The sequence below is a fragment of the Bubalus bubalis genome, chromosome 3 (genome assembly GCF_019923935.1).
Source record: "Bubalus bubalis isolate 160015118507 breed Murrah chromosome 3, NDDB_SH_1, whole genome shotgun sequence".
Taxonomy (NCBI): Eukaryota; Metazoa; Chordata; class Mammalia; order Artiodactyla; family Bovidae; genus Bubalus; species Bubalus bubalis.
In genome coordinates this window covers 114,374,383-114,398,929 of record NC_059159.1, presented here as the reverse complement: position 1 = coordinate 114,398,929, position 24,547 = coordinate 114,374,383, and the positions used below count along the sequence as shown (strand labels likewise).

The 24,547-nt window shown below is 41.2% G+C and overlaps 1 protein-coding gene across 4 annotated transcripts in view; it reads right to left on the bottom strand.

Moving 5' to 3' along the window:
• PCSK5 (proprotein convertase subtilisin/kexin type 5) overlaps positions 1–24,547 on the bottom strand; it is a 514,258-nt gene that overhangs the window by 74,189 nt on the left and 415,522 nt on the right. For all 4 annotated transcript variants that reach the window (XM_025281617.3, XM_025281619.3, XM_025281621.3 and 1 more), the window contains exons 22-24: positions 22,569–22,705; positions 14,538–14,744; positions 13,153–13,221 (exon numbers count right to left, since the gene is read on the bottom strand). In XM_025281617.3, the coding sequence (XP_025137402.3) occupies positions 13,153–13,221; positions 14,538–14,744; positions 22,569–22,705 (413 nt within the window). The remainder of the gene's footprint in view (positions 1–13,152; positions 13,222–14,537; positions 14,745–22,568; positions 22,706–24,547) is intronic.

Below are 24,547 nucleotides of genomic sequence, written 5' to 3'. Positions count from 1 at the left end.
CCCTGGGCTGGCCCACTATGCTGGACGCTGAGCTGAGGCTGCGTGTCAGGCTGCAGCCAAGGTTCCTCTGGTGGGAGTTGCAGGGAGACTTCATGGAAAGGATGAATCTGGACTCCTACCAAATTACCCTCCTGTTGACTGTTGGAAGGCTGGAATTTCAGACCCAGGAGGTGCAGAGGCAATTTACTGACACTCATTGTTGGCCTGAGTCTTAGCTGGAGATCTGCCTGAGGAGCAGCTGGGTATCAACATGCAGATGCTCCTGCCTCACCCACATTCAACTTCTCTCAATTCTGGTGTCTGCTCTGTGACTTCAATTAATTTTTTTCCTCCCCTGCCAGTGGAGCTTAAAGCTCTTCTTACCATCTGGCAAAGGACTGTGAAATGGCACTGTAGCAGTGGTCCTGGGAGATGAAGCCCTGGGGGTCAGAAGAGGACAGCTCCTGGTAGGCACAAAAATCACAGGTATTTACTGAGTACCTACCTGGTGACAAACACTATGCTAAGTGCTTATGACATGATGCCACGCAAGTTAGACATACGGCCTCAGGTATAGCAACAGACCTCTTGATGATAGCAGAGATGATAGGAAAGAAAAAGTATGGAAATGGAGAGAAAGCAAATTGCATTTTATTTTGGTGTTAATAATGGAGCCTCTTGGTTTCACTCCCTTAGGGAGTCCAAGATATGATCATTTTTCTAGTTTTCATTATAATCTCTAGGGCTGTATTAAAAGGTAGAAGGAAGGCAACTTATGTATGTTTTCCTTTACAAAACAGGATGGAGTTAGGAAATGAAAAGTGTACCACAAAGATTTTCATTTGTGGTAGGGGAAGGATGGAGACAGATGCTATGATTATAGACTCCATTTTCCACAATCCCACAAAATCGAGTAAGATCTAACCATCCAAGATTCCAGTCACTACTGGTGGTCTCACTTTTACTTTTGTTTTAAAATTAGCAGATAGACGTAAGCTGAACTCTTGGTTACTGAGGGATTTCTGAGTATCAATAGTCAGAAATACCTTCCACTACAAAAAGTAATGTGGCAACATTTTTCCAGTTTGTGTTTCCAACACAGAAGAGGTACTCTCATTGGTTTCTAGAGAGCTCTGTTAAAGTGAAATCCATCCCCATCCAGCCCAAGTGTTCTTTGCCCCTAACTCCTGGCAGTTTAATGTTGCAGATACACCATGGTGCTTTCAGAAATGGCAGCCAGCCTTCTGAACCCCTCCAGCCTGTGTGTTGTGCTCAGCCACACTCTATGCTTTTGTTTAACTAGGTTTGTTTTGGAAGTAATTGGCTCAGCTCTTCTCTGCAAGCATACGTGATTCAGACAGCCTTGGCTTGCAGCTTGACTTCACAGGTCACTTACACAACAAGTAGGAGGATCTTTGATTATACCCGGCTCTGGGGGAAAATAGTGTAAAGAGCCAGTGATGAGCTAGTTGCTCTAGCATTGAACTTAGGATACCTTCCCACTATTTTCTTCTCCCTCATTGCCATAAGAATGTGAACATGAGTGTAGGAGGGGAAGGGGGAAACTTCAGGAAACACAACTAATTTAGCATGAGGATATAGCCCAGAGAGAAACAAATATGGCAGATTGACTTAACAACCTTCATTTACATTCTCTAGGAGAATGATGTATGAGTGCAATCTGCTCTGGAAAAAGAGCATATATTTGAATATTCTGTTGGTTTGGAGCCAGAGAGTCCTAAGTTTAAATTTGGTTCTGAAACTTGCTACTTATGTGATTTTGGGCAAGTTGCATACTCTCTGGGCCTTGGTTTTCTCATCTGTAAAGTGGGGATAAGGATTTCGAACAGAGAGGATTGTATTGGGGAGTAGAGATCATGTTTGTAAAGTGCCTACCTAGCTGAGCACCCCATATGGAATGGACTATAAGTTGTAGTTGATAGAATGTATCTGACTCTGCTTTAGCTTCTGTCCTCAACAAAGTGTTTTAAATATGATAGTGAAGTTATCTTTTTATATTCTAATCTTAAATTAATTCTGATTTCACATTAGAATCAGTCCAAGACTTTTAAAAAAATATGGGTGTCTGAGCCTCACTCGAGACCAATGAAATCAGAGACCTTGGAAATGGGTCTCAGCACCACATTTTTCCATTCCCACCACCTCCCCCCACCACCCTGGGCAATTCTCAGAAGCACCCAGGCCTGAGAATCACCAAGCCTTCCGTTTCCACATGAGCCCTTTGAGAGCAGAGAGCATATTTTTCACTTATGCATGGTGGGCTGCAGTCCATGGGGTCACAAAGAGTTGGACACGACTGAGTGACTAACAGTAACACTATATCCCCAAGCTTAGCCAAATATAGGTGCTCAGTAAATGTTTCTTGAACTAAATTCCAACAAATGGAGAGAAGTTGTCTAGATTTCCAAGACTGGTCTCATACGGCACATTTCTTGGGCAGCAGATGAAGGCAAGAGATACCAGCATCTTATTATTTTCATAACAGGGATTTAAAAGTGCAAGGTAGAGAAAGATCAAGGTCCTTTCAGCAGACAGTTTACCTATCATGTCATTTATCATGGGTCCTCTTTTTGACTCTTCTGTTGCCAAGGGATCAGAGAGAAGTGAGATAGTAGAATACTTTGGAAAACTCCGTCAGTTAAAAAAAAAATAGCACCTTTTTCAGAAGAGTTTTTTCCTTGAAAGAAGGAAAAAGTCAGACACTGCCAAGGTAGATAGTGGGCAGTTATCTTGGGTAAGATTCAGAGCTGCAGAAGAGAGAAATCAGTGACACAGATGGGGTGCAGGTTTGGGGCTGTTTCATGCACAAATATATGAGGTGAGATCTCAGCATATACAGTAACAGTCTTAGTCATTATCTTGTGAGAATGTCCTTAGGGTATTCACAGTATTAGTTTCTCTTTCGTGGGCACCTGGCAAGATTGCAACTCCCCCAGTCTGCAGGCTCAGGCAGAACCATATGACTTGCTTTGACCAAAAAATATGTGAGCAGGAGTTACAAGTGTTAATCCTGGGGAAACCTTTAAGAGCCATTGTATCGGGTTGGCCACAAAGTTCATTCAGGCTTTTCCATATTATCTTAAAACTTTTTGGCCAACCCAATACGTTGCTTCTGCCACAACAAGGTAATTAATGAGTGCTCCATCATCCTGGGGCCTGGACTGAGGACCATGAAGAGCAGAGTTCTCAGCTGACCCATGATGGAGATGTTGCATGAGTGAGGCATAAACTTTCGTTGTTTATTAACTTAAGTCCTTGAGATTTGGGGATCATCTGTTATCACAGCACAACCTTGCCTATCATAGTGTATACTTAGGACAAACAGCTTCAAAGCCCACTGCTTCCTCTGTGGAAAAGAGTAAGCAAAGTTATGCACAAGATTGCTTGAAACTGACAGCTTAACTCCTCTTTCACTTCCCATATGCATAAAATCGATCAAGTTTTGGCTATTCTTTAATCCTCAGTTTCTCTATCTGTAAAAACCACTGGATTATAGATGTGAAAACACATCATCTACATTAAGTGTTCAGAGGAGGGCCTGGTGAATGAATGATGACGCTAGATAAATATTAGGTTAAACAGTCCAATTATTTGTGGAATAAATAATGGGAAAGCACAAAAGTATGCAATAAATATTTGCTAAGTGAATTCATCAAGAAAGCTAAGATGAATAAGGAACCATGAAACGGCAAAACTTATGCAAATTCTTTCAACAATGGGTTCTCTTTTCTTAAGGTTTCTTTCCCTCTAACCCACCGCCTTTGAAATAAGGTAGCACTTAGAAAATGAGGGGAGAAGGAGGCTCTAATAAATGGTAAATATATACACACACACACTTGAAGGCAGTACTGTCTGCACTGTCTAATGGAGCTTGCTCGTTTCTCTTTTCTTCAGCGAACTGATGACAGGGCCTTTAGATTCCAGTCCTTTCTCTGAAGATGGCTTGTGTTGGCCTTTTAAAGAAAAGAGGCGTTTTGAACTGCCCTTCCCCACATATCCATGGACAATGATAGTAGCAAACCACCCGGGTCACGCACTAAGGCTGGTCAGACAGAGAGTAATGCAGTAGGTCACTAGAAGGCCCTTTGTTTCGCTTTTACCGTCAGCAACTTCTTTCCAATTTAAAGGAGACACCAGCCTAGTATACATTTTATTCTGCAAAGCCTTTTCTTTGAAAGGCACCAAAACTGACACTGTTCTTGTTCCCCTCAGACTTTGTGGGAAAGGTCCAAAGGGAGATCTGGATAAAATTCAAAGAGTGATCTGTGACCATGATGTTTAATTTGAAAAACCCTGTATGTCTGCTCCATTGGGAAACTAAAATGTGAGCATCATGTCTCAAATGTTTTGATATTATTTCCTCTATGAACAAGGTCTCACTCCTTCATAGAAAATAGAGTAGCAGAAGGAAGTGAGGTTGGTTCTCGTAATTCCTAGATCTGAAGCTTGAATTAAACATGGGTTGGGGGAGAGAGCACATCTCATCTTCATGTGGAGAAGAGAGGGTTGTCTCTTGTGATGGGCCTACTTTCCAGAAAGCAAGAGAATTACCGTGAAACTGAATGAACTGAAGGGATGTCAAGTCACAGAGAGGAATCCAGGGCTAAACAAAAATGTGCCACTTACTCTAAAGGATTGCACTGTCTTCTCTACCCCACCTCAGAACATTCCAGATGCAGGTCCTGAAGGCTGACAGCCTTAGGTGAACTGGGATCCCAGATTAATCTACATGACTGTTATGAATAGTTTCCTGATTCGGTAAATTTGGTTATGGCATCTGCATAAAGTTGTAGCCAAACAAAGAATCACTACTGTGTGTAGAACTGAGGAAAGGGGCAGATATAAGGATTTTTAAAAAATCTTTTTATAATTCCATAAAGCGTAAGACTCTTTGCTATAGAATCAGAAGGAAAGCACGTTAGATGGTACGGAGAGAGCGGTTGTAAAGCACATGGCTTTTGATCTTGAGCTATCCAGAATCAAGTCCTGGTCCTATGGTTACCAGCCCTGTTACCTTGCATAAGTTGCTTAACTGTTCTGAGCTTAATCTCCTCATCTGAAAAGTGAGAATGATAATTACACTTGCTTCTTAGAATACAAGTAAGTGTTCAATAAATGCTAGTAATTAGTTGACTGTCATGGTTTTACTATGTGGAAATGGGAAAGAGGGGCCTTGGTAGGCCCATCGTAATGTTATCCTTTTCTTTCTAAGTTGCATGTACTGAAATACAATTTTTATTGTGTAACATTTGCCCCTTTCAAGTGTGCAGTTCTATGAATTTTGACAAACATACAGTCATGTAATCACCCCTGACAGTCAAGACAGAGAATATTTCCAACACCCTGGATAGTACCTTATGTCCTTTATGATGAAGACGATGAGATTATTAACTGAAATCCATAATAGACTCATATTTCCCTAGTTTTTACCTATTGTCTTTTTCTGTCCCAGGATCCCATCTAGGATACTATATTATATTTAGCTCTCATGTTTCCTTAGGCTCCCCTTGACTATGACAGTTTCCCAGACTTTGTTTTACCACTTTAACAGTGTTGAGGAATACTAATCAGGTATTTCATGAAATATCCCATTATTGAGATTTGTTTGATGTTTTCCTCATGATTAGACTGCCCTTATGAGTTTTGAGGGGGCGTCCCTGGTGACTCAGCTGGTGAAGAATCTCCTGCAATGCAGGAGACCCTGGTTCAATTCCTGGGTCAGGAAGATCCTCTGGAGAAGGGATAGGCTACTCACTCCAGTACACATGGGTTTCCCTCGTGGCTCAGATGGTAAAGAATCTGCCTACAATGCGGGAGACCTGGGTTTGATCCTTGGGTTGGGACCCTGGAGGAGGGCATGGCAACCCACTCCAGTATTCTTGCCTGGAGAATCCCCATGGACAGAGGAGCCTGGTGGGCTACAGTCCATGGGGTCACAAAGAGTTGGACATGACTGAGTGACTAAGCACATACACACACAAGGGTTTTCGCATGGAAAACTGCAGAGGCAAAGTGCCATTCTGATCTTATTACATCAAGGGTACCTGCCTATTAATCTGATATGCCACTGCTGATGTTGACCTTGATCATGTGGGTAAGGTAGAACTTGTCAGTTTCCTGCACTGTGTGAGGCTCTTCTCTCTTCCTCCCTTTCATGCTTCCCTCCTAGAGAGAAATCACTACATGTGACCTACACTTTAGGAGTAGGGAGTTAGGGTTAGGGTTAGGGTTAGGGTTAGAGGGAGGAGTCCCAGGTAGTTATTTGGAATTCTTTTCCACTGAAGGTGTGTCTCCTTTCTTTCATTTACTTATTTATTCTACCATTTATTTATTTGTATCTTATGATCTCAAGGATTCCTATTTCTTTAATTTAATTTTTTTGGCTTCTCACACGCTAGTAAAGTAATGCTCAAAATTCTCCAAGCCAGGCTTCAGCAATATGTGAACCGTGAACTTCCTGATGTTCAAGCTGGTTTTAGAAAAGGCAGAGGAACCAGAGATCAAATTGCCAACATCCCCTGGATCATGGAAAAAGCAAGAGAGTTCCAGAAAAACATCTATTTCTACTTTATTGACTATGCCAAAGCCTTTGACTGTGTGGATCACAATCAACTGTGGAAAATTCTGAAAGAGATGGGAATACCAGACCACCTGATCTGCCTCTTGAGAAATTTGTATGCAGATCAGGAAGCAACAGTTAGAACTGGACATGGAACAACAGACTGGTTCCAAATAGGAAAAGGAGTTCGTCAAGGCTGTATATTGTCACCCTGCTTATTTAACTTATATGCAGAGTACATCATGAGAAACACTGGGCTGGAAGAAACACAAGCTGGAATCAAGATTGCTGGGAGAAATATCAATTACCTCAGATATGCAGATGACACCACCCTTATGGCAGAAAGTGAAGAGGAACTAAAAATCCTCTTGATGAAAGTGAAAGTGGAGAGTGAAAAAGTTGGCTTAAAGCTCAACATTCAGAAAACGAAGATCATGGCATCCGGTCCCAGCACTTCATGGGAAATAGATGGGGAAACAGTGGAAACAGTGTCAGACTTTATTTTTCTGGGCTCCAAAATCACTGCAGATGGTGACTGCAGCCATGAAATTAAAAGATCCTTACTCCTTGGAAGGAAAGTTATGACCAACCTAGATAGCATATTCAAAAGCAGAGACATTACTTTGCCAACAAAGGTTCGTCTAGTCAAGGCTATGGTTTTTCCTGTGGTCATGTATGGATGTGAGAGTTGGACTGTGAAGAAGGCTGAGCGCTGAAGAATCGATGCTTTTGAACTGTGGTGTTGGAGAAGACTCTTGAGAGTCCCTTGGACTGCAAGGAGATCCAACCAGTCCATTCTGAAGGAGATCAGCCCTGGGATTTCTTTGGAAGGAATGATGCTAAAGCTGAAACTCCAGTACTGTGGCCACCTCATGCGAAGAGTTGACTCATTGGAAAAGACTCTGATGCTGGGAGGGATTGGGGGCAGGAGGAGAAGGGGACGACAGAGATGGCTGGATGGCATCACTGACTCGATGGACGTGAGTCTCAGTGAACTCCGGGAGTTGGTGATGGACAGGGAGGCCTGGTGTGCTGTGATTCATGGGGTCACAAAGAGTCGGACACGAATGAGCGACTGATCTGATCTGATCTGATGCCTCGAGGCATGTGGGCTCTCAGTTCCCCGCCCAGGAATCAAACCCACACACCCTACATTGGAAGCGCAGTGTCTTAACCACTGGACCGCCAGGGAAGTCCCTTGGATTCTTACTTTATGCTTTAGGCTATAAGTTAATATGACTTTATTTATGTTCCTGCTCAAATTGTCCCTGCTTCAGCTACTGGGAGCTCTTTCAGGTGTCTCCTCATCCCACCCCATCATGGTGGGGTTTTTCTCTGAGTGCGTTCTTACCTTCTGTCACTACAAGAGGCTGCCCCTCATCTTGTGTATTTCCTCTCCCAGTCCTAGAATCAACCAATTCTCCAAGGAGCCCTGGTAACTTTTACTGAAGAACGGTGTTAGGAATCAAGATCTGGGCACTAGGTGTGCTTGTTGCTACTGAGATGTTGCTTCTAGGCTGACAGAGCATGAAGTGCTCCCCCCGCCCCAACTTTAAAATATTTTTTCACATCTGCAGAAAGCCTGAAATAGTAACAAAAAACAATTTTGTATGCTTCACCTTGATCCTTTTTTCCGCCTGAACCATTTGAAAATAAGTTGTAAACATGATGACATTTCATTCCTAGCTCCTTAGTCATAAAAATCTAAAGTGTTTCAAAACATTAACGAATGTCCCCTGGGGTGACAGTCACCTCTAGCTGAGAATTGTCGGTCCAGACACTTTTATCGGGTCTACTAGGTGATATTGTGTACTTATTAATGTATCATATCAGGAGACACATGGTATTAGGTTATATGGAACCAACAATGGTGATGTTTAGTGCAATAGCTTGGTTAAGTTGGTAACCAGCAAATCCCTCTATTGTGATTAACTAGTAGTTATGGAAGTACTTTGAATCTGTGTGATTATTCTGTTCCAGAACAATTTTCCACCTAATAACTTTAGCATCCGCTGATGGTTCTCCCTTGAGTCTGTACAGTAGGGGGTGTAAAATGGTAATTTTCTAATTACTTTCTCGCATATATACTAGGTAAAAATTTACTGTAAAGGTAAAAATTTACTGTAAAGAAGAGCTTTCTGCTTTATTCAATTTTTGTCCTCCCTTCTCTTCGTTGCTGTTTTTAAAATACCATTCTTGATGGATGGATTTTTATTTATTTATTTTTGGCTGCACTGGGTCTTCGTTGCTGCGTGCGCTTTTCTCTAGTTGTGTGCGCGGGCTTCTTATTGCAGTGGCTTCTCTGGTTGTGGAGCACCGGCTCTAGGGCATGTGGACATCAGCGCAGGCTCAGTAGTCGTGGTGTACAGGCTTAGTTGCTCTACAGCACGTGGGATCTTCCTGGACCGGGGATTGAACCCCGTGTCTCCTGCATTGGCAGGCAGATTCTTTACCACTGAGCCACCAGGGAAGCCCCTGGATTTTTACTAAGTGAATTGTAATTCTTTATTTTTTATTTATGTTCAAATTGTCCCAAATTGGCCAGTGGGAACCCATTCACACTAATTACTATGTCATTTGTATGAATATGTAACACGGTTCAAATCAAGAGCATGTAAAAAGGTATACTTAGAGAAGTCTCACTCCCATTCCCTTTACCCTTTTCTCTATGGGTAAGCATTTTCATGGTTTCTCAGGTGATGGAATAGTAAAGAATCTGCCTGCTAATGCAGGAGGTGCAAGAGACATGGTTGGATCCCTGGGCCAGGAAGATCCCCTGGTGTGGGAAATGGCAACCCAATCCAGTATTCTTGCCTGGAAAATTCCATGGACAGAGGAGCCTGGGGGGCTACCATCATGGGATCACAAAGATTGGACATGACTGAGCATACACACACACAAGTATTTTCACTGGTTTCTGATTTATCTTTTCTGTGTTTCTTATTTTAAACTAAGTAAAAAATGTATACTACTACTACTAAGTCGCTTCAGTCATGTCCGACTCTGTGCGAGCCCATGGACTGCAGCCCACCAGGCTTCTCCATCCATGGGATTCTCCAGGCAAGAACACTGGAGTGGGTTTCCATTTCCTTCTCCAAAAAAATGTATATATATATACACAAATATCTTATTTAACCGTCTTTTCTTACCAAAAAGATGGCATGGTATGTACGTTCTTTTGTACTTTGCCTTCCACTTAACAGTATATCATAAAATCACTATCAGTTCATATAGATGTTTGCTCTTTTATGGGTGCATAAAAGAGTATATGTCATTTAGTTGATTCAGTGTCCATTAGTTCATTCAGTTTCCATTAGTATGTATCCTTTAGTTGATTCAATGAATTTCTTCCACAAAAAGGAATTTATGCCATTTAAAATAGTTTATAAAATGTTTATACCACAAAGATAGGCTTCCTCGGTGGCTCAAATGGTAAAGAATTTGCCTGCAGTGCAGGAGACTCAGGTTTGATCCTTGGGTCAGGAAGATCCCCTGGAGAAAGGAATGGCAACCCACTCTGTTATTCTTGCCTGGAGAATTCTACCAACAGAGGAGCTTGGTGGGCTACAATTCATGGAGTCTCAGAGTCAGGTACTACTGAGTGACTAACACTATACCACAAATAATACCACAGTGAATAACATTGCGAATATACTGTTTTGAGTTTGTGGATGCATATCCTCAGGACAGATTCCTAGAAGCAGTGTTGTGGGGTCAAGGGATAAATTCATATGTGATTGTGTTGTGTACTGCCAGCTGTTCTTCAGCAGTAGTTGTACCATCAGTCACAAGTAAGACTGCTTTCTTATAGCCTTGCATGTACAGTGTTATAAGCTTTTGAAATCTTGCCAATCTGATAGGTGAGAAATAGTATGTTACAGTAGTTTTAATTTGCATTTCCCACATAATGACCGAAGCATCTTTTCTTATGCTTAAGGGCCATTTGTTTCATGTGATTTTTAAAACCTGTCTCTCTCTTCATAATTTTCTGGTTCCTGTTACTTTGTACCCAGAATTCTGAAATAGTCATCTAGCTGGTTTCTCTGCCTACAGCCTCACTCCCTGTCAGCTACCCTGAACATATTAATAATTATCGTAGTTACAAAATTAATCTTCTTAAAACTCCTATTTAAAAAGCATTTTTTCCCCTGTAAGAACCTTCAATTATTCCCTTTTAGCCACAGAATACTTTTAAACCTATGAGTCCAGAATTCAAGTTATGGTTTTCATCCACTTCTTTAAACTTCTCTTTGCTTATTCCCTTATATTTATAGTCTTGTGTTCCTTTTGCAAAATTAGTACACTCAGTGTCTAATCCATGGCAGAAATTCTTCCCTCCAAACCTTTTTTCTTGCAATTGTCTAGTTCTAAAGCCCCTCCATGGTGCAACCCTGTTCTTTTATCTGTCTTAATTCCATGGAAACTCTTAAGACTTATGTCAAGTCCCATTTTCTTGGAAGCCTTCCTTAATCACTTGGGTGCCTGGGGGTTTCCTGCTTTGCTAAGTTCACTTGGTACATATATTTATCCCCTTAATTGGCACTTAGTTTAAATAGTCTTTTTTTTTTCTTTTTGCAGTTACTTAAAAATTTTCAAATTCATGTATATTTCCCCCCAAGAGTATGAACTACCACTATTTTAGTAAGCAGATATTAATCAGTTTTCATCATCCATTTCTGAGCCAAGATAAAGGCACATTAACCTCTATTTTACTCATAAGATAACGAAGTAAAGAGATCTTATACAATTTGATTAAAATCAATCATTATGTCAATGGTAATGTGGGTTTGGGCCCCAAATCTTAGGTTATAGTTAAGTGTCAAGTGTAAAAATGATTCTATTTGCTCATCCTCTCAATTAATGAAGAGATATAATGTAGGACACTTATGTAGATTTATCTTATTTAAAATTTCCATTTAAGGTATTGGTTAGAAAAACAAAGAATTTGGCATTAAATCCTCTTAGAATAGAATGGTATTATGTAAAATGCTGTTTTTAGCCTGAAGAAAGGCCCATGAACACGATTTGACTAGAGAAAATATATCTAAATCCCTTTGTGTTCTGAGCCATGCATCTCTGTTTTGAATTTGGGAAACTCTCAAGGGTTTGCACATTTATTGTGCTTTTATTATACCTTAGACAAGCTGCTGGTTCTAGTGGGAGCAGAGTATATAAGTCACAGAGTTTGTTTGCAAGTACTGATAGTTTACTCTCTGAGCAGAAAGATATGTACACACCAAATATTACACAAATCATCAGTAAAAGGTATGATCATTGGCCTGCAAACAAGGAGAGACAAGAAAAAAGAATTCAATTGGAAAGATTAATGAAAGCTTCAGAAATAAGATGATTGATTTCAGCTCAGGCAGTCCAAAAATAAACAAGGTCCAACATTTAGAGATTTTGTAAATTAAGAGAAATTTTCAAATTAGAAATTAGCAGATTGTTCTGCGTCACTCTATGCCTCCCTGTCCTGTAATCCTACTGCACTGTGTAGCTCTCTCTACTCTGGCAGGTTGACTTGGAAAAGACATGGTTCCAGGTGTGTCACTTACAGCAGCCAGAGGGGTCCTTACAGCAGAATCTCAGTCATGTTGCCTTTGAATTCCCTCTGCCGTGGCCAACACTCTGCACACAGTAGACAATTAAAGTTTCTTAAAGGGGTGAATGTAGTCTTTTAACAGCACTTTGGAAAGTGAATCAAACTATCTAAGGTATCTCTTTTTTTTTTCAGATTGATTCTTTTGGATTTTGAGTCTCTAGATGGCTGGGGTCTTCTATGGAATTTGTTTCCCAGGGAAGATGGCTGTTTCATCTTTAACTGAATCAACTAGGGGAGGGGTGGGTACAATGCATGGTTGTCACTGTTTCCACTCCCATGCCAAGATTCTCACTGATCCTAAATAAGTCCACACGCATTCATCCATCCCTTTAAACTTTGAGTCAAAATCATAGGTTTGAGATTTTACTCACATGCACATGCATGTACACACACACACAAACATATGCACACACACAGGCACACACCCCTCTGCCCATGATGCATAAAGATGTCAGCATGGACACGCAATACATGATAGCAAAGGTGTAAAAAGAGACCACAAAATTTAGCTGGGAAAATGAGCAAATGAGCTGGGAATGGGCAAATATGGTCTGAAATGGGCAAAAAAGTGAAATCAAGATTGTCAAAACATTTATCCTTGCTCCCTGCAAGAAAGACCACCTCTTGTCTCTTCATAAGAAACACTGGGAATTGCTCATCTTTTAGATTTTAATACTTTCATTACTTAGTTTAGATCTGTTTTTGCTTTCTAAAAAATTAGTATTTTGTCTTTAAATCTCTTGACTCTAACTGCTACTTCCTTCTTGCGTGATTGTCCTTTCCTAAAGTTGAGTTTCATGAAGACAAGGGACCTATCCATTGCCTCAAAAGGGAGTATCCCTCCCGGTAACCACGTTTGTGTCAGAGTTAACCTACATAATGGATATTGATGATGATGACAATGACAAGAGGCCCTGTTGAAGGAGTGACAGGAGAGCATGTGTGAAGGACACAGTTGTTTCAACTCTAAGCAGAAGAGAAGATGACATACCTAGGCTGCATCCCAGACACCCTTCTTCACAAGACACACATTCTTCATAGTCTGGGTCTTGGATTTCACCTACACAGTATAAAGAGAAATAAAAAAGCACAATTTCACTTCACTTTCACTGAGTGGAAACACAAATAATTGCTATAAAAATATGTTGGTGTGTAGCTTATTTTCAAGCAAATTGTAGAGCAGTTACGAAACCCCAAACCATGCTTTGGAGATAAGTATGTCACCCACATTTTTTATCTCCTATTAATTTAATATTTAGTAGATTGGATTAGCTTGATCGGGTATAAGTAGAACAGAATGAGACTGTATGCCATGCAACTAGTTTTGAAGTCAAGTTGGTGTGCTGTATCTATTAAAGAAGTAAGTTCTGTTTTGAAAATGTGGTTGGGTATATAAAATGATGAAGCTCTGTCTCCTTATGTCTGTTGTCGTAAATACTTTTTAAAAAGTTTTAAATTCTATACTACCTTAGTAGGACTTCCCAGGTGGCACTAGTGGTAAAGAACCCGCCTTGCAATGCAGTAGACTTAAAAGATGCAGCTTTCATCCCTGGGTTGGGAAGATCCTCTGGAGGAGACCATGGGAGCCCACTCCAGTATTCTTGCTTGGAAAATCCATGAACAGAGGAGCCTAGTGTGGTACAGTCTATAGGGCTGCAAAGAGTTGGACATGACTGAAGTGACTTAGCACACACACACAACCTTAGTAAGCATTAAGAAGAAAAAAGAAAGAGGTCTTCATTATTCTAGAAATGTGCTAAAGCTCCTTCAGCACCAGACCAGGCATAATTCTTATACAGCAGAGAAGGTCTGCAGCATTTTACATGAACAAGAGCAAAATCTATATGTGCTGTTTTTTGATTCCCTTCTTGCAGTGTAAGTAGGAATTGAACAATAACAGTAACACATATATCCCCAGAACATTTTCATATTTCCAGGTCATTTTAAGTAGGCTGACTCTCACTGGCTCCTGCCAGCAAGCAAGCACAGAGCATGCTATGCTCTCCCTGTCACAAATGAAGAAACCAAGGCATGGAGAAATTAGATTGATTTTGCCTGGGGTCTCATAACTAGTGATTGGGAAGGAGAAAATTGTTGATGGTTCTAATCTGATTTTCTCTCCATTATACCTTTCCCATATACCCTCCACTGGAGTTCACCTTCTATGTATGTGATTAGCTGCATTCCTTAGTCCTTGGATTGTGTCTAAGCAAATGCTTGGGGAAAGAGAGCAGGGTAGGTATCACTGTCCCCACTTGTGGTGTAGAGTCGTGAGAAATCATCCAGGTGCGACCATTGCACCAGGTAGATATTCAAGTCTCTGGGGCATCCAGGGTACAGCCCCTTTTGTCTGCATTGGCTCCAAGGCAGCTTTACCTTGTCCACATTCTAACTTCTGGCAGGTGTGATTGGAGGGCACCATGAAGTAGCCGCGCACACATCGTGTGCAGACGTGTGTGCTGTGACAGAGCTCACAGTTGTCTGGGCAGGGCTGGCAGGTGTGGCCCTCCTCAGGGTAGTAGCCTGGGGGGCAGCTCTCTCGACACTCCCCCCAGTACAGGAACCGCTCTTGGCCATGCTTATCTAAAGAGAAAGGAGCAAAATGAAAAGAGGGAAAATGTACAAAATTAGCTATGAAGATAACAATAGCTGAAGACATTTTGTTTAAATGATGTGACCAAGTGCTTTTACTCCCAGCAGATCAAGGAGATAAGAATGGATTGAATGAAAAATGCAGTATCTTTGAACTTTTAGTTGAAAAGATTTCCTTGAACTCCTTTTGGTATCAGTGGAAGCTCTCAGAGTTGGTGACTATAAAGATCCCATGAGAATAAACAAGTGCTTGATGCATTTCTATGATAGTGCAATCTTTTAGAATGATTTTGAATTCTGTTATCAAAATCATATGCTTGTCTTAATTGTCTAAGGACTGAATTTTTGCACAACTACCAACTCCTGTATTGACAGCCTATTGAAGCTCTCAAACACCCCTCTTTGACTCCTTTGCATGAATTTCTGAAAGGCCTGTCAACATTGGACTCTACAAGGAAAGAATCAATAGTACCCCCAGTATGAGACTGGGAATTTGCTCCTGTGGAGAATCCAATGTTCAGTTCACTTCAGTTCAGTTCAGTCGCTCAGTTGTGTCTGACTCTTTGCGACCCCATGAATTGCAGCACGCCAGGCCTCCCTGTCCATCACCAACTCCTGGGGTTCACTCAAACTCATGCTCATTGAGTTGGTGATGCCATCCAGCCATCTCATCCTCTGTCGTCCCCTTCTCCTCCTGCCCCCAATCCCTCCCAGCATCAGGGTCTTTTCCAATGAGTCAACTCTTTGCATGAGGCCAAAGTAATGGAGTTTCAGCTTTAGCACCATTCCTTCCAAAGAACACCCAGGGCTGATCTCCTTTAGAACGGACTGGTTGGATCTCCTTGCAGTCCAAGGGACTCTCAAGAGTCTTCTCCAACACCACAGTTCAAAAGCATCAATTCTTCTGTGCTCAGCTTTCTTCACAGTCCCACTCTCACATCCATCCATGATTACTGGAAAAACCATAGCCTTGACTAGACGGACCTTTGTTGGCAAAGTAATGTCTCTGCTTTTGAATATGCTGTCTAGTTTGGTCATAACTTTCCTTCCAAGGAGTAAGCGTCTTTTAATTTCATGGCTGCAATCACCATCTGCAGTGTTTTTGGAGCCCCAAAAACTAAAGTCTGACACTGTTTCCACTGTTTCCCCATCGATTTCCCATGAAGTGATGGGATCAGATGCCATGATCTTCGTTTTCTGAATGTTGAGCTTTAAGCCAACTTTTTCACTCTTTCACTTTCATCAAGAGGCTTTTTAGTTCCTCTTCATTTTCTGGCATAAGGGTGGTGTCATCTGCGTATCTGAGGTTATTGATATTTCTCCTGGCAATCTTGATTCCAGCTTGTGCTTCTTCCAGCCCAGCACTTCTCATGATGTACTCTGCATATAAGTTAAATAAGCAGGGTGACAATATACAGCCTTGACATACTCCTTTCCCTATTTGGAACCAGTCTGTTGTTCCATGTCCAGTTCTAACTGTTGCTTCCTGACCTGCATACAAATTTCTCAAGAGGCAGGTCAGGTGGTCTGGTATTCCCATCTCTTTCAGAATTTTCCACAGTTGATTGTGATCCACACAGTCAAAGGCTTTGGCATAGTCAATAAAGCAGAAATAGATGTTTTTCTGGAACTCTCTTGCTTTTTGATGATCCAGCAGATGTTGGCAATTTGATCTCTGGTTCCTCTGCCTTTTCTAAAACCAGCTAGAACATCTGGAAGTTCACGGTTCACATATTGCTGCAGCCTGGCTTGGAGAATTTTGAGCATTACTTTACTAGCATGTGAGATGAGTACAATTGTGCGGTAGTTTGAACATTCTTTGGTATTACCTTTCTTTGGGATTGGAATGAAAACTGACCTTTTCCAGTCCTGTGGCCACTGCTGAGTTTTCCAAATTTGCTGGCATATGGAGTGCAGCACTTTCACAGCATCATCTTTCAGGATTTGAAATAGCTCAACTGGAGTTCCATCACCTCCACTAGCTTTGTTCCTAGTGATGCTTTCTAAGGCCCACTTGACTTCACATTCCAGGATGTCTGGCTCTAGGTGAGTGATCACACCATCATGATTATCTGGGTCGTGAAGCTCTTTTTTGTACAGTTCTTTGGTGTATTCTTGCCACCTCTTCCTAATATCTTCTGCTTCTGTTGGGTCCATACCATTTCTGTCCTTTATCGAGCCCATCTTTGCATGAAATGTTGCCTTGGTATCTCTAATTTTCTTGAAGAGATCTCTAGTCTTTCCCATTCTATTGTTTTCCTCTATTTCTTTGCATTGATAGCTGAGGAAGGCTTTCTTATCTCTTCTTGCTATTCTTTGGAACTCTGCATTCAGATGCTTATATCTTTCCTTTTCTCCTTTGCTTTTCATTTCTCTTCTTTTCACAGCTATTTGTAAGGCCTCCCTAGACAGCCATTTTGCTTTTTTGCATTTCTTTTTCTTGGGGATGGTCTTGATACTTGTCACCTGTACAATGTCACAAACCTCTGTCCATAGTTCATCAGGCACTCTATCTATCAGATCTAGTCCCTTAAATCTATTTATCACTTCCACTGTATAATCATAAGGGATTTGATTTAGGTCATACCTGAATGGTCTAGTGGTTTTCCCTACTTTCTTCAATTTCAGTCTGAATTTGGCAATAAGGAGTTCATGATCTGAGCCACAGTCAGCTCCCAGTCTTGTTTTTGTTGACTGTATGGAGCTTTTCCATCTTTGGCTGCAAAGAATATAATCAATCTGATTTCGTTGTTGACCATCTGATGATGTCCATGTGTAAAGTCTTCTCTTGTGTTGTTGGAAAAGGGTGTTTGCTATGACCAGTGTGTTCTCTTGGTGGAACTCTATTAGCCTTTGCCCTGCTTCATTCTGTATTCCAAGGCCAAATTTGCCTGTTACTCCAGGTGTTTCTTGACTTCCTAGTTTTGTATTCCAGTCCCCTATAATGAAAAGGACATCTTTTTTGGGTGTTAGTTCTAAAAGATCTTGTAGGTCTTCATAGAACTGTTCAACTTCAGCTTCTTCAGCGTTACTGGTTGGGGCATAGACTTGGATTACTGTGATATTGAATGGTTTGCCTTGGAAACAAACAGAGATCATTCTGTCATTTTTGAGCTGCATCCAGGTACTGCATTTCAGACTCTTTTGTTGACCATAATGGCTACTCCATTTCTTCTAAGGGATTCCTGCTCACAGTAGTAGATATAATGGTCATCTGAGTTAAATTCACCCATTCCAGTCCATTTTAGTTTGCTGATTCCTAGAATGTCAACGTTCACTCTTGCCATCTCCTGTTTGACCACTTCCAATTTGCCTTGATTCATGGACCTGACATTCCAGGTTCCTATGCAATATTGCTCTTTACAGCATCGGACCTTGCTTCTATCACCAGTCACATCCACAGCTGGGTATTGTTTTTGCTTTGGCTCCATCCCTTCATTCTTTCTGGAGTTATTTCTCCACTGATCTCCAGTAGCATATTAGGCATCTACTGGCCTGGGGAGTTCCTCTTTCAGTATCCTATCATTTTGCCTTTTCATACTGTTGCCAATCCAATGTTGCCACTGGAGAAATGGATGCAAACTATCATAATCAATGCAAAAGGATTCTAATCAGTTCTAATCACACACTTAAATGCACAAGATTAATGTAGATGCACCTGAAATCCTCTATCTCCCACCCCCTGGCCCCTGGAGTTTTCACTTGTGCTGCATGTGCCCAGGGCATCTGTCTTCTGTGAATCAGGTCTCCCATTTTGCTTCTAGTTTTGAAATATCTGTGTTCCCTAAAACAACTGGGTCTAGGGCTTGCTCATCATGTGATCTACCACATGAAGATCCTGAACCATTGACCTTCGAGAAGCAAGGCTGCCAGATTTCTAAAGATAGTGCTGACCTCATGTTACAAGTGCAAAATCCAAAAGTCAGAATAATATTAAATTGAACCACATAAATTTGCCAACAATCAGCTGTTTCTTTAACCTGTAAACTAGACACTTTAAAAAGATTTAACGTAATTTTCTTATTTAATTAAAGTCCTATTTGAAATACAATTTAAAAACCACACCCTTGAATTATGAACTCTGAAGCGCCCTTTTTTTCTGATGGCAGTTTCATGCCAGAAGTCTGCTGGTCCTTATAGGTCAAGGAATATAAAGAGAGCCTCCAAAGAGGTAGTTAAAAAAGAAAAGTGTTTGCAGTTTCCAAGTTAGACCTGGAAGAACATTATCCTCTAAAGGAAGGGAGTGTTTGGGAGGATGCAGCATGCATTTGGTGATTCTACAGCTACAGATCAAGGTTTGGAGCACAGAATCCTAATCTGGTGGGATCTGGAATCTCAAGAGACCACACAAATGTCAACTTTCCAAGCTGTGTTCTTTTCAGTCCACCATGACTCATTGAGAAAAGATCCTGCTTTACAGAGTGCCAGCCTTCCCACACATAGGTAGTAAGATGTGAAGGCTAGCAGTGACAAGCCCACCCTATCCTCCACCCTCCTGTCCACCCCCTACAACCTTCCCTTGATGTCAACTCAGGATCCAGAGGCTTGGGAACAGCTTGGCATATGGTTATGAGTTTTAAATATATATTTATTGAATGATTGAATGAATGAGTGATTGAATTCATATTTATCAACATTCCTGTTTTTCAAACATATCCAACTGGATCAACAATCTTAAAAATGAATGATGATGATTTCAGATATTAGAAGAAATGTTATTCAATTCCATTTTGGTTGTTCAGATATGGCTTTGTTATTTGAACCCCTTTGGGTATTATACTTTGGGCTCAAAGGACAGAGATTTAAAGGGTCTTGTTTAAAATACATGGACTGTGCAAAAGGAAGTCACTTAGGCACCTTCAAAATGGCAGGCTTTCCCCACCTGCTTGGGTCAGGATTATGCCAAGATTTGATCATATTTCTAATGGTTTGACAGCATGGCAGCTCACTTAGCCTTGGGTGATAATTTGGATACCTCAGTGATTTGCATATCATACATAAAATTTTGGCTACTTGCCCAGAATCTCAGAATTTAAGTTCCTGTAATGATATGTAGGAGAAGTTGGTTCTGATAGTAAAAGGGCTGATATTTTTGTTAGGTGCCAAATCCTTTCATGTGGCAATGTGAGACAAAAGTTAAAAAGCAAAGAACTCCCAGAGAGATTCAGGTTGGCTTTCATTTATACTGAAGAGTAATTAATTGTTTTCAGAGTATTTCTTGGCAGCTGATTCTGTTAGAAGGGAGGGTGGACCAACGTGAAGTCATTGGATGTTTGCCAGAGGTAAAGAAGGTTGAAGGTTGCAGGCAGGATGGGAACAGAATTGCTGGGAAGGAAGAAGGAAAGGCTGAGGACTCTGAAAATAAACTTTATAAAGTTTACTTCAACATTTTGCTTACTGCAGCTACTGTATAATTGGTAGAATTTAGCTTAGGGTTCAGTTTAGTAGAGGATAAACTGGGGTGAGAGTCTAGAGTGAATTTTCACCAATAGAACTAGCCTTCTGCCTTTCCAAAAGGATTCAGACCTAACTTTAACAAAGTTACAATTCAGCAAGAGGTGAAGTTTCTACAAAGAGTTGGGAGAGGCTTATGTGTGTGGATGGGGCTTCCTAGCCAGAGGAATTTCAGCCTTTGAATAAAGCCTCTTGATACAGAACTGCATCCATTCCATCATCTATCTTCTGTAGCACTGCATCATGGATTAGCTGCCCTAATACATGGACTTGGGATATAGCCCTCTTAACAGGCAGAAAACCCTGCTAATCAGAATCTGCCCAATCATCCCCTCTTCAGGAAGCCTCTTTTGCTCACTACAGCTGAAATTAGTGACATGTGGTAGGGTTACTGCCATTCATTCAGTCTTTATCTAATATCTTCTCATTTTATAATACACGAGGACAAACCTGTTTGTTAGATTGTTAACTTGAATGTGAGTATCATGCTATCATTTACTGTATCTTCCATGGCACCTATGTAGAGTAACTTATACACAGGAGTGGCACAATACATTTAAAAATTTTTATTGAAGTCTAGTTGATTTAAATGTTGGGTTTATTGTATGCACTTTTGAGCCTGACAGTTCTTCAGTCCTCAAAAACTTTTCTGATGAGATCAGTGGTGATATTAACAAATGTTAAAAAAAAAAAATTTAATTTCTGCTGTACAAAAAACTAACTCGGCTAGAGACTGAAATGTCCGTAGAAGTAAGTGGGTACAAACAATAACAGTAGTAATAGTAGTAGTAATAATAATCATTATTAATATTTTTTGTGTGCTTCCTGTGCAGTTCACCTTGTTCTAAGTGCTTTATTATTTTATCTCATTTCATTTTCATAATAATCCTAAAGGAGGCAGCCATGATCACCATCTTATAGGTGAGGAAGGAAACAGAATAAGCAGGGTAGAGGTAAAATTGGACAGATATACTTGGTTTACAAACACAAAGAAATCATTTTAATTTGCACAAAGATATGTGCTTTCCCTCATTTTTCTGCAAATGCATGATACTATTGATTTATTCTTCATTTTTCTTTGTTTTATGACAAGCAAGAATAAAGCTAAATAATTCTTTCCCACCAGTAAAACCATGTAAATGTCGTGATGATGGTAACTGACAGCCTCAGGATCAGTGAGACAGCTGGGAGGGGTGGGGACTATGGCAAATGGAGAGCAGCCTGGAGGTCTCTAGTCAACTCTAGTCAATCATTTGAGGACCAGAAGCCACAGTGTTGCCAAATCTTCCAGGTTTTCAAGAGAAAAAATTTTTTTAATTTCCCAATTTCATTTGAATTTTTAAAGTGTAGGGCAAATAAAATATAAATCAGTCCCTGAACCTATTTGAAGGACAGCGGAGGAGACACAGACATAGAGAACAGACTTATGGATATGGGGAGTGGGAGGAAGGAGAGAGTGGAATGTATGGAGAGAGTAACATGGAAACATATTCATTACCATATGTAAAATAGATAGCCAGTGGGAATTTGTTGTATGACTCGGGGAACCTGAACCAGAGCTCTATAACAACCTAGGGTGGGGAAGAAGTTGGGAGGGAGGTTCAAGGAGGGAGGGGACATAGATATACCTATGGCTGATTTATATTGATGTTTGGCAGAAACCAACACAATATTGTAAAGCAATTATCCTTCAATTAAAGATAAGTAAATTTAATTATATAAAATAGAAATCAGTCCCTCATGAAGTCAAATTTGGGGACAGAGTAGGTAGGGAGGCTAGAGAGCAGTCAAGGGTCAAACTGCAGAGGACCAGAGTGATCACAGAATATAATTTATTGACAGCAGAAACTTTAGAATTGTGAAGGTCTGGGACAGTAAAGGTCATATTTGTGTGTGGAAAAGATTACCCTGCCATCCCACAGGGCTCTGACAGCTTCTAAATGGCGTCACTCAGGGCTGTGGGGACCCTGACATAGCCTCTCTTAGGCTGTTTCTCCTGAAGACTGAATGTGTCTGTCTTAATTTTCTAGCTTTTCACTTTCACTTCAGTGAAGCTTAGCTTTGCTGTCTAGCTCGTGCCTGTCATCATGTTTGCATGCCCTTACTTTCTCCTTCTCTGGAAAAACATCTCTTAGCTTCCCTATCACCTCCTCAGGGGAAGCAGGTCTGTGTCTCTAGCATTGTGAACTTATGTTCTGACAATATGCAGACACTTCAAGGTTGTACATATTCTTTAATGAACAGCTGTCTAATCTCACCTGGCTCTTCCCCAGAGATGAGGCTTCTGAGTCAAACAAAGTAATGTCCAGTGGGATAGCAAGTTGAAGAAAGGGGAAGAAATGAGCAACCAGACTCCCTTACCTACTCCACAGGAGGTACAGTTGGAAGGCTCATCTCCTTGGCATTCTTGGCAGGTGAAGTGACATGGATGACATTGGTTCCTGAATTCAAATTTGCCCAAGGAACAGTTCAAAATGCAGCGGCCATCATCAAAAACCCTAGAGGCAAGCAGACGTTTAGTTTGTAAGGGTGGCTTTGTGGGATGGCATTAAGTATTAGAACATGTGGTGTTTGTGTTTTTCTGCACAGACTTGGTTTCATTGTTCCAGAAACAAGGGTGATGCCTGGGACTGATCATCTTAGAACATGGGGAGCATTAGTCACGTACCCATCCTTGGCCAAAGATTTGGACCTAACAGCAGGCATGCCAGGAACCGGCTGTGGATGTAATCTTGATTCTTGTTTCAAACAAATTAACCAGTGCCCTGGGGATTAAACCCGCATGGTAGGCTCCAGCCAAACCCAGTCAACACTGAGATGGGGGTCTTTGAACTTTCAAGGTACTTCAGTGGTCTTTGAATCCAGAGGCTTTGGAGAAAGTATCTTTCTTTAGTTATCAGTGTGCCCACACTTTGCAAGGAAATGTTAAGTCCAAGGGCTCTTGAAGAAGCACCATCCTATAGTTTAGGTGCTACTTATAAATTTGACCTACACATATGGTGAGTAATCAATGAACTCTGATTTTGGGTGTCATTTTTGCAAGTGTTTCCTGGTGTATAGGGTACCACAGTCTCTATTTTCTGACCATGTTTGCCATCACCTACAAGATAAGTTAGTATGTGGGTTTCTAAAACCTTTGGTTTTATACAATGCAGTATATATATATCATAATGTCATGGTTAATATTTTCAAAGTTTTCTTTCTTCTTTCCCTTGCAAAGTAATCCCATGTGATGAAGTCAATTGTATCCAAGAATTTTGCTCAGAAAAAAAAATACACAGTGTCTAAGATTTTGCTCAGAAAAAAATACACAATGTCTAAGTGCAAGTCAGATGAGTAATGTGAATGGATGAAGTGAGCTGGGGAGCTCCAACCCCAGAGTTTCAGATTCATTCGTGCCTTGGGGGAGAGAGCCAAGAATCTGGATTTTTGACAAGTTCTTGGATTGTATTCATGGTGCTGGTCTAGGGAATTTACTTTGAAAACTTCTCAGTGGTGGTCTAGGTTACTGTGGAACTTGCTAAATGACTCCTACCTAAGTCATACAGGTGGTGCAAACCAGTGTCTCAGAGATCTTCCTTAGAGCAGTGGTTACTGTGTCAGTCCTGAGGGTGACCGAGTAGTAGCACACACGTGCTCCCCGGGGGGGCGTGATGCTGGTATCCACGTCTGGGAGAGCTGAAGGCCTGCAAACACTGCTAGGGGTTCTTCCTCTCTACACCCAGAATGATGTCACAGCTCATTCCTGGGGTGGCATTGGTTTGTCCAACTTCTTCTGTTTCCATAGCTGGAATCAGCCCTACATGGAGGGCTGGCATTTCAATCCTGGGTTTGGAGGAAACTGGGGTGGGGACAAGGCATCCTGAGTATGTGTTGCTTGCAATCTTCCACCTCATCCCTGAAAGTCTGTGTCATTTGCATCTGCTTGGAAACAGAATGGAATTCAGGCCAACCACACAAGAAGGTCGCCTTGTTCTTGGATCCTCAGCCCCTCAGGTTCTGGTCACCCTACCCAGCACAATGGCGTGAATAATACTTTTGGCCACTGCAGTGTGGAGTCCCAGCCCTAAAAAAGACACGCACACACATCTGGCTGTCCACGTCAGAACAGATCTCCTGCACCACAACCTGGAATGGGAAGACCGTGCTCTTACGCCAGACGTTCAGCTGATGGCACTAACGCTAGCTGGGAAATCCTGACCCCACCCTGGCTGTGGTCTCTGAGCTAGAGGATTTGTCAAGGAATAATTTGGATGCGGCTAGTTAAAAAAAAGAAGAAAGAAACATGAAAAAAAACCTCCCTTTATGAAAAAGCTATGTAAGAGCTTTCTGAGGTTTTT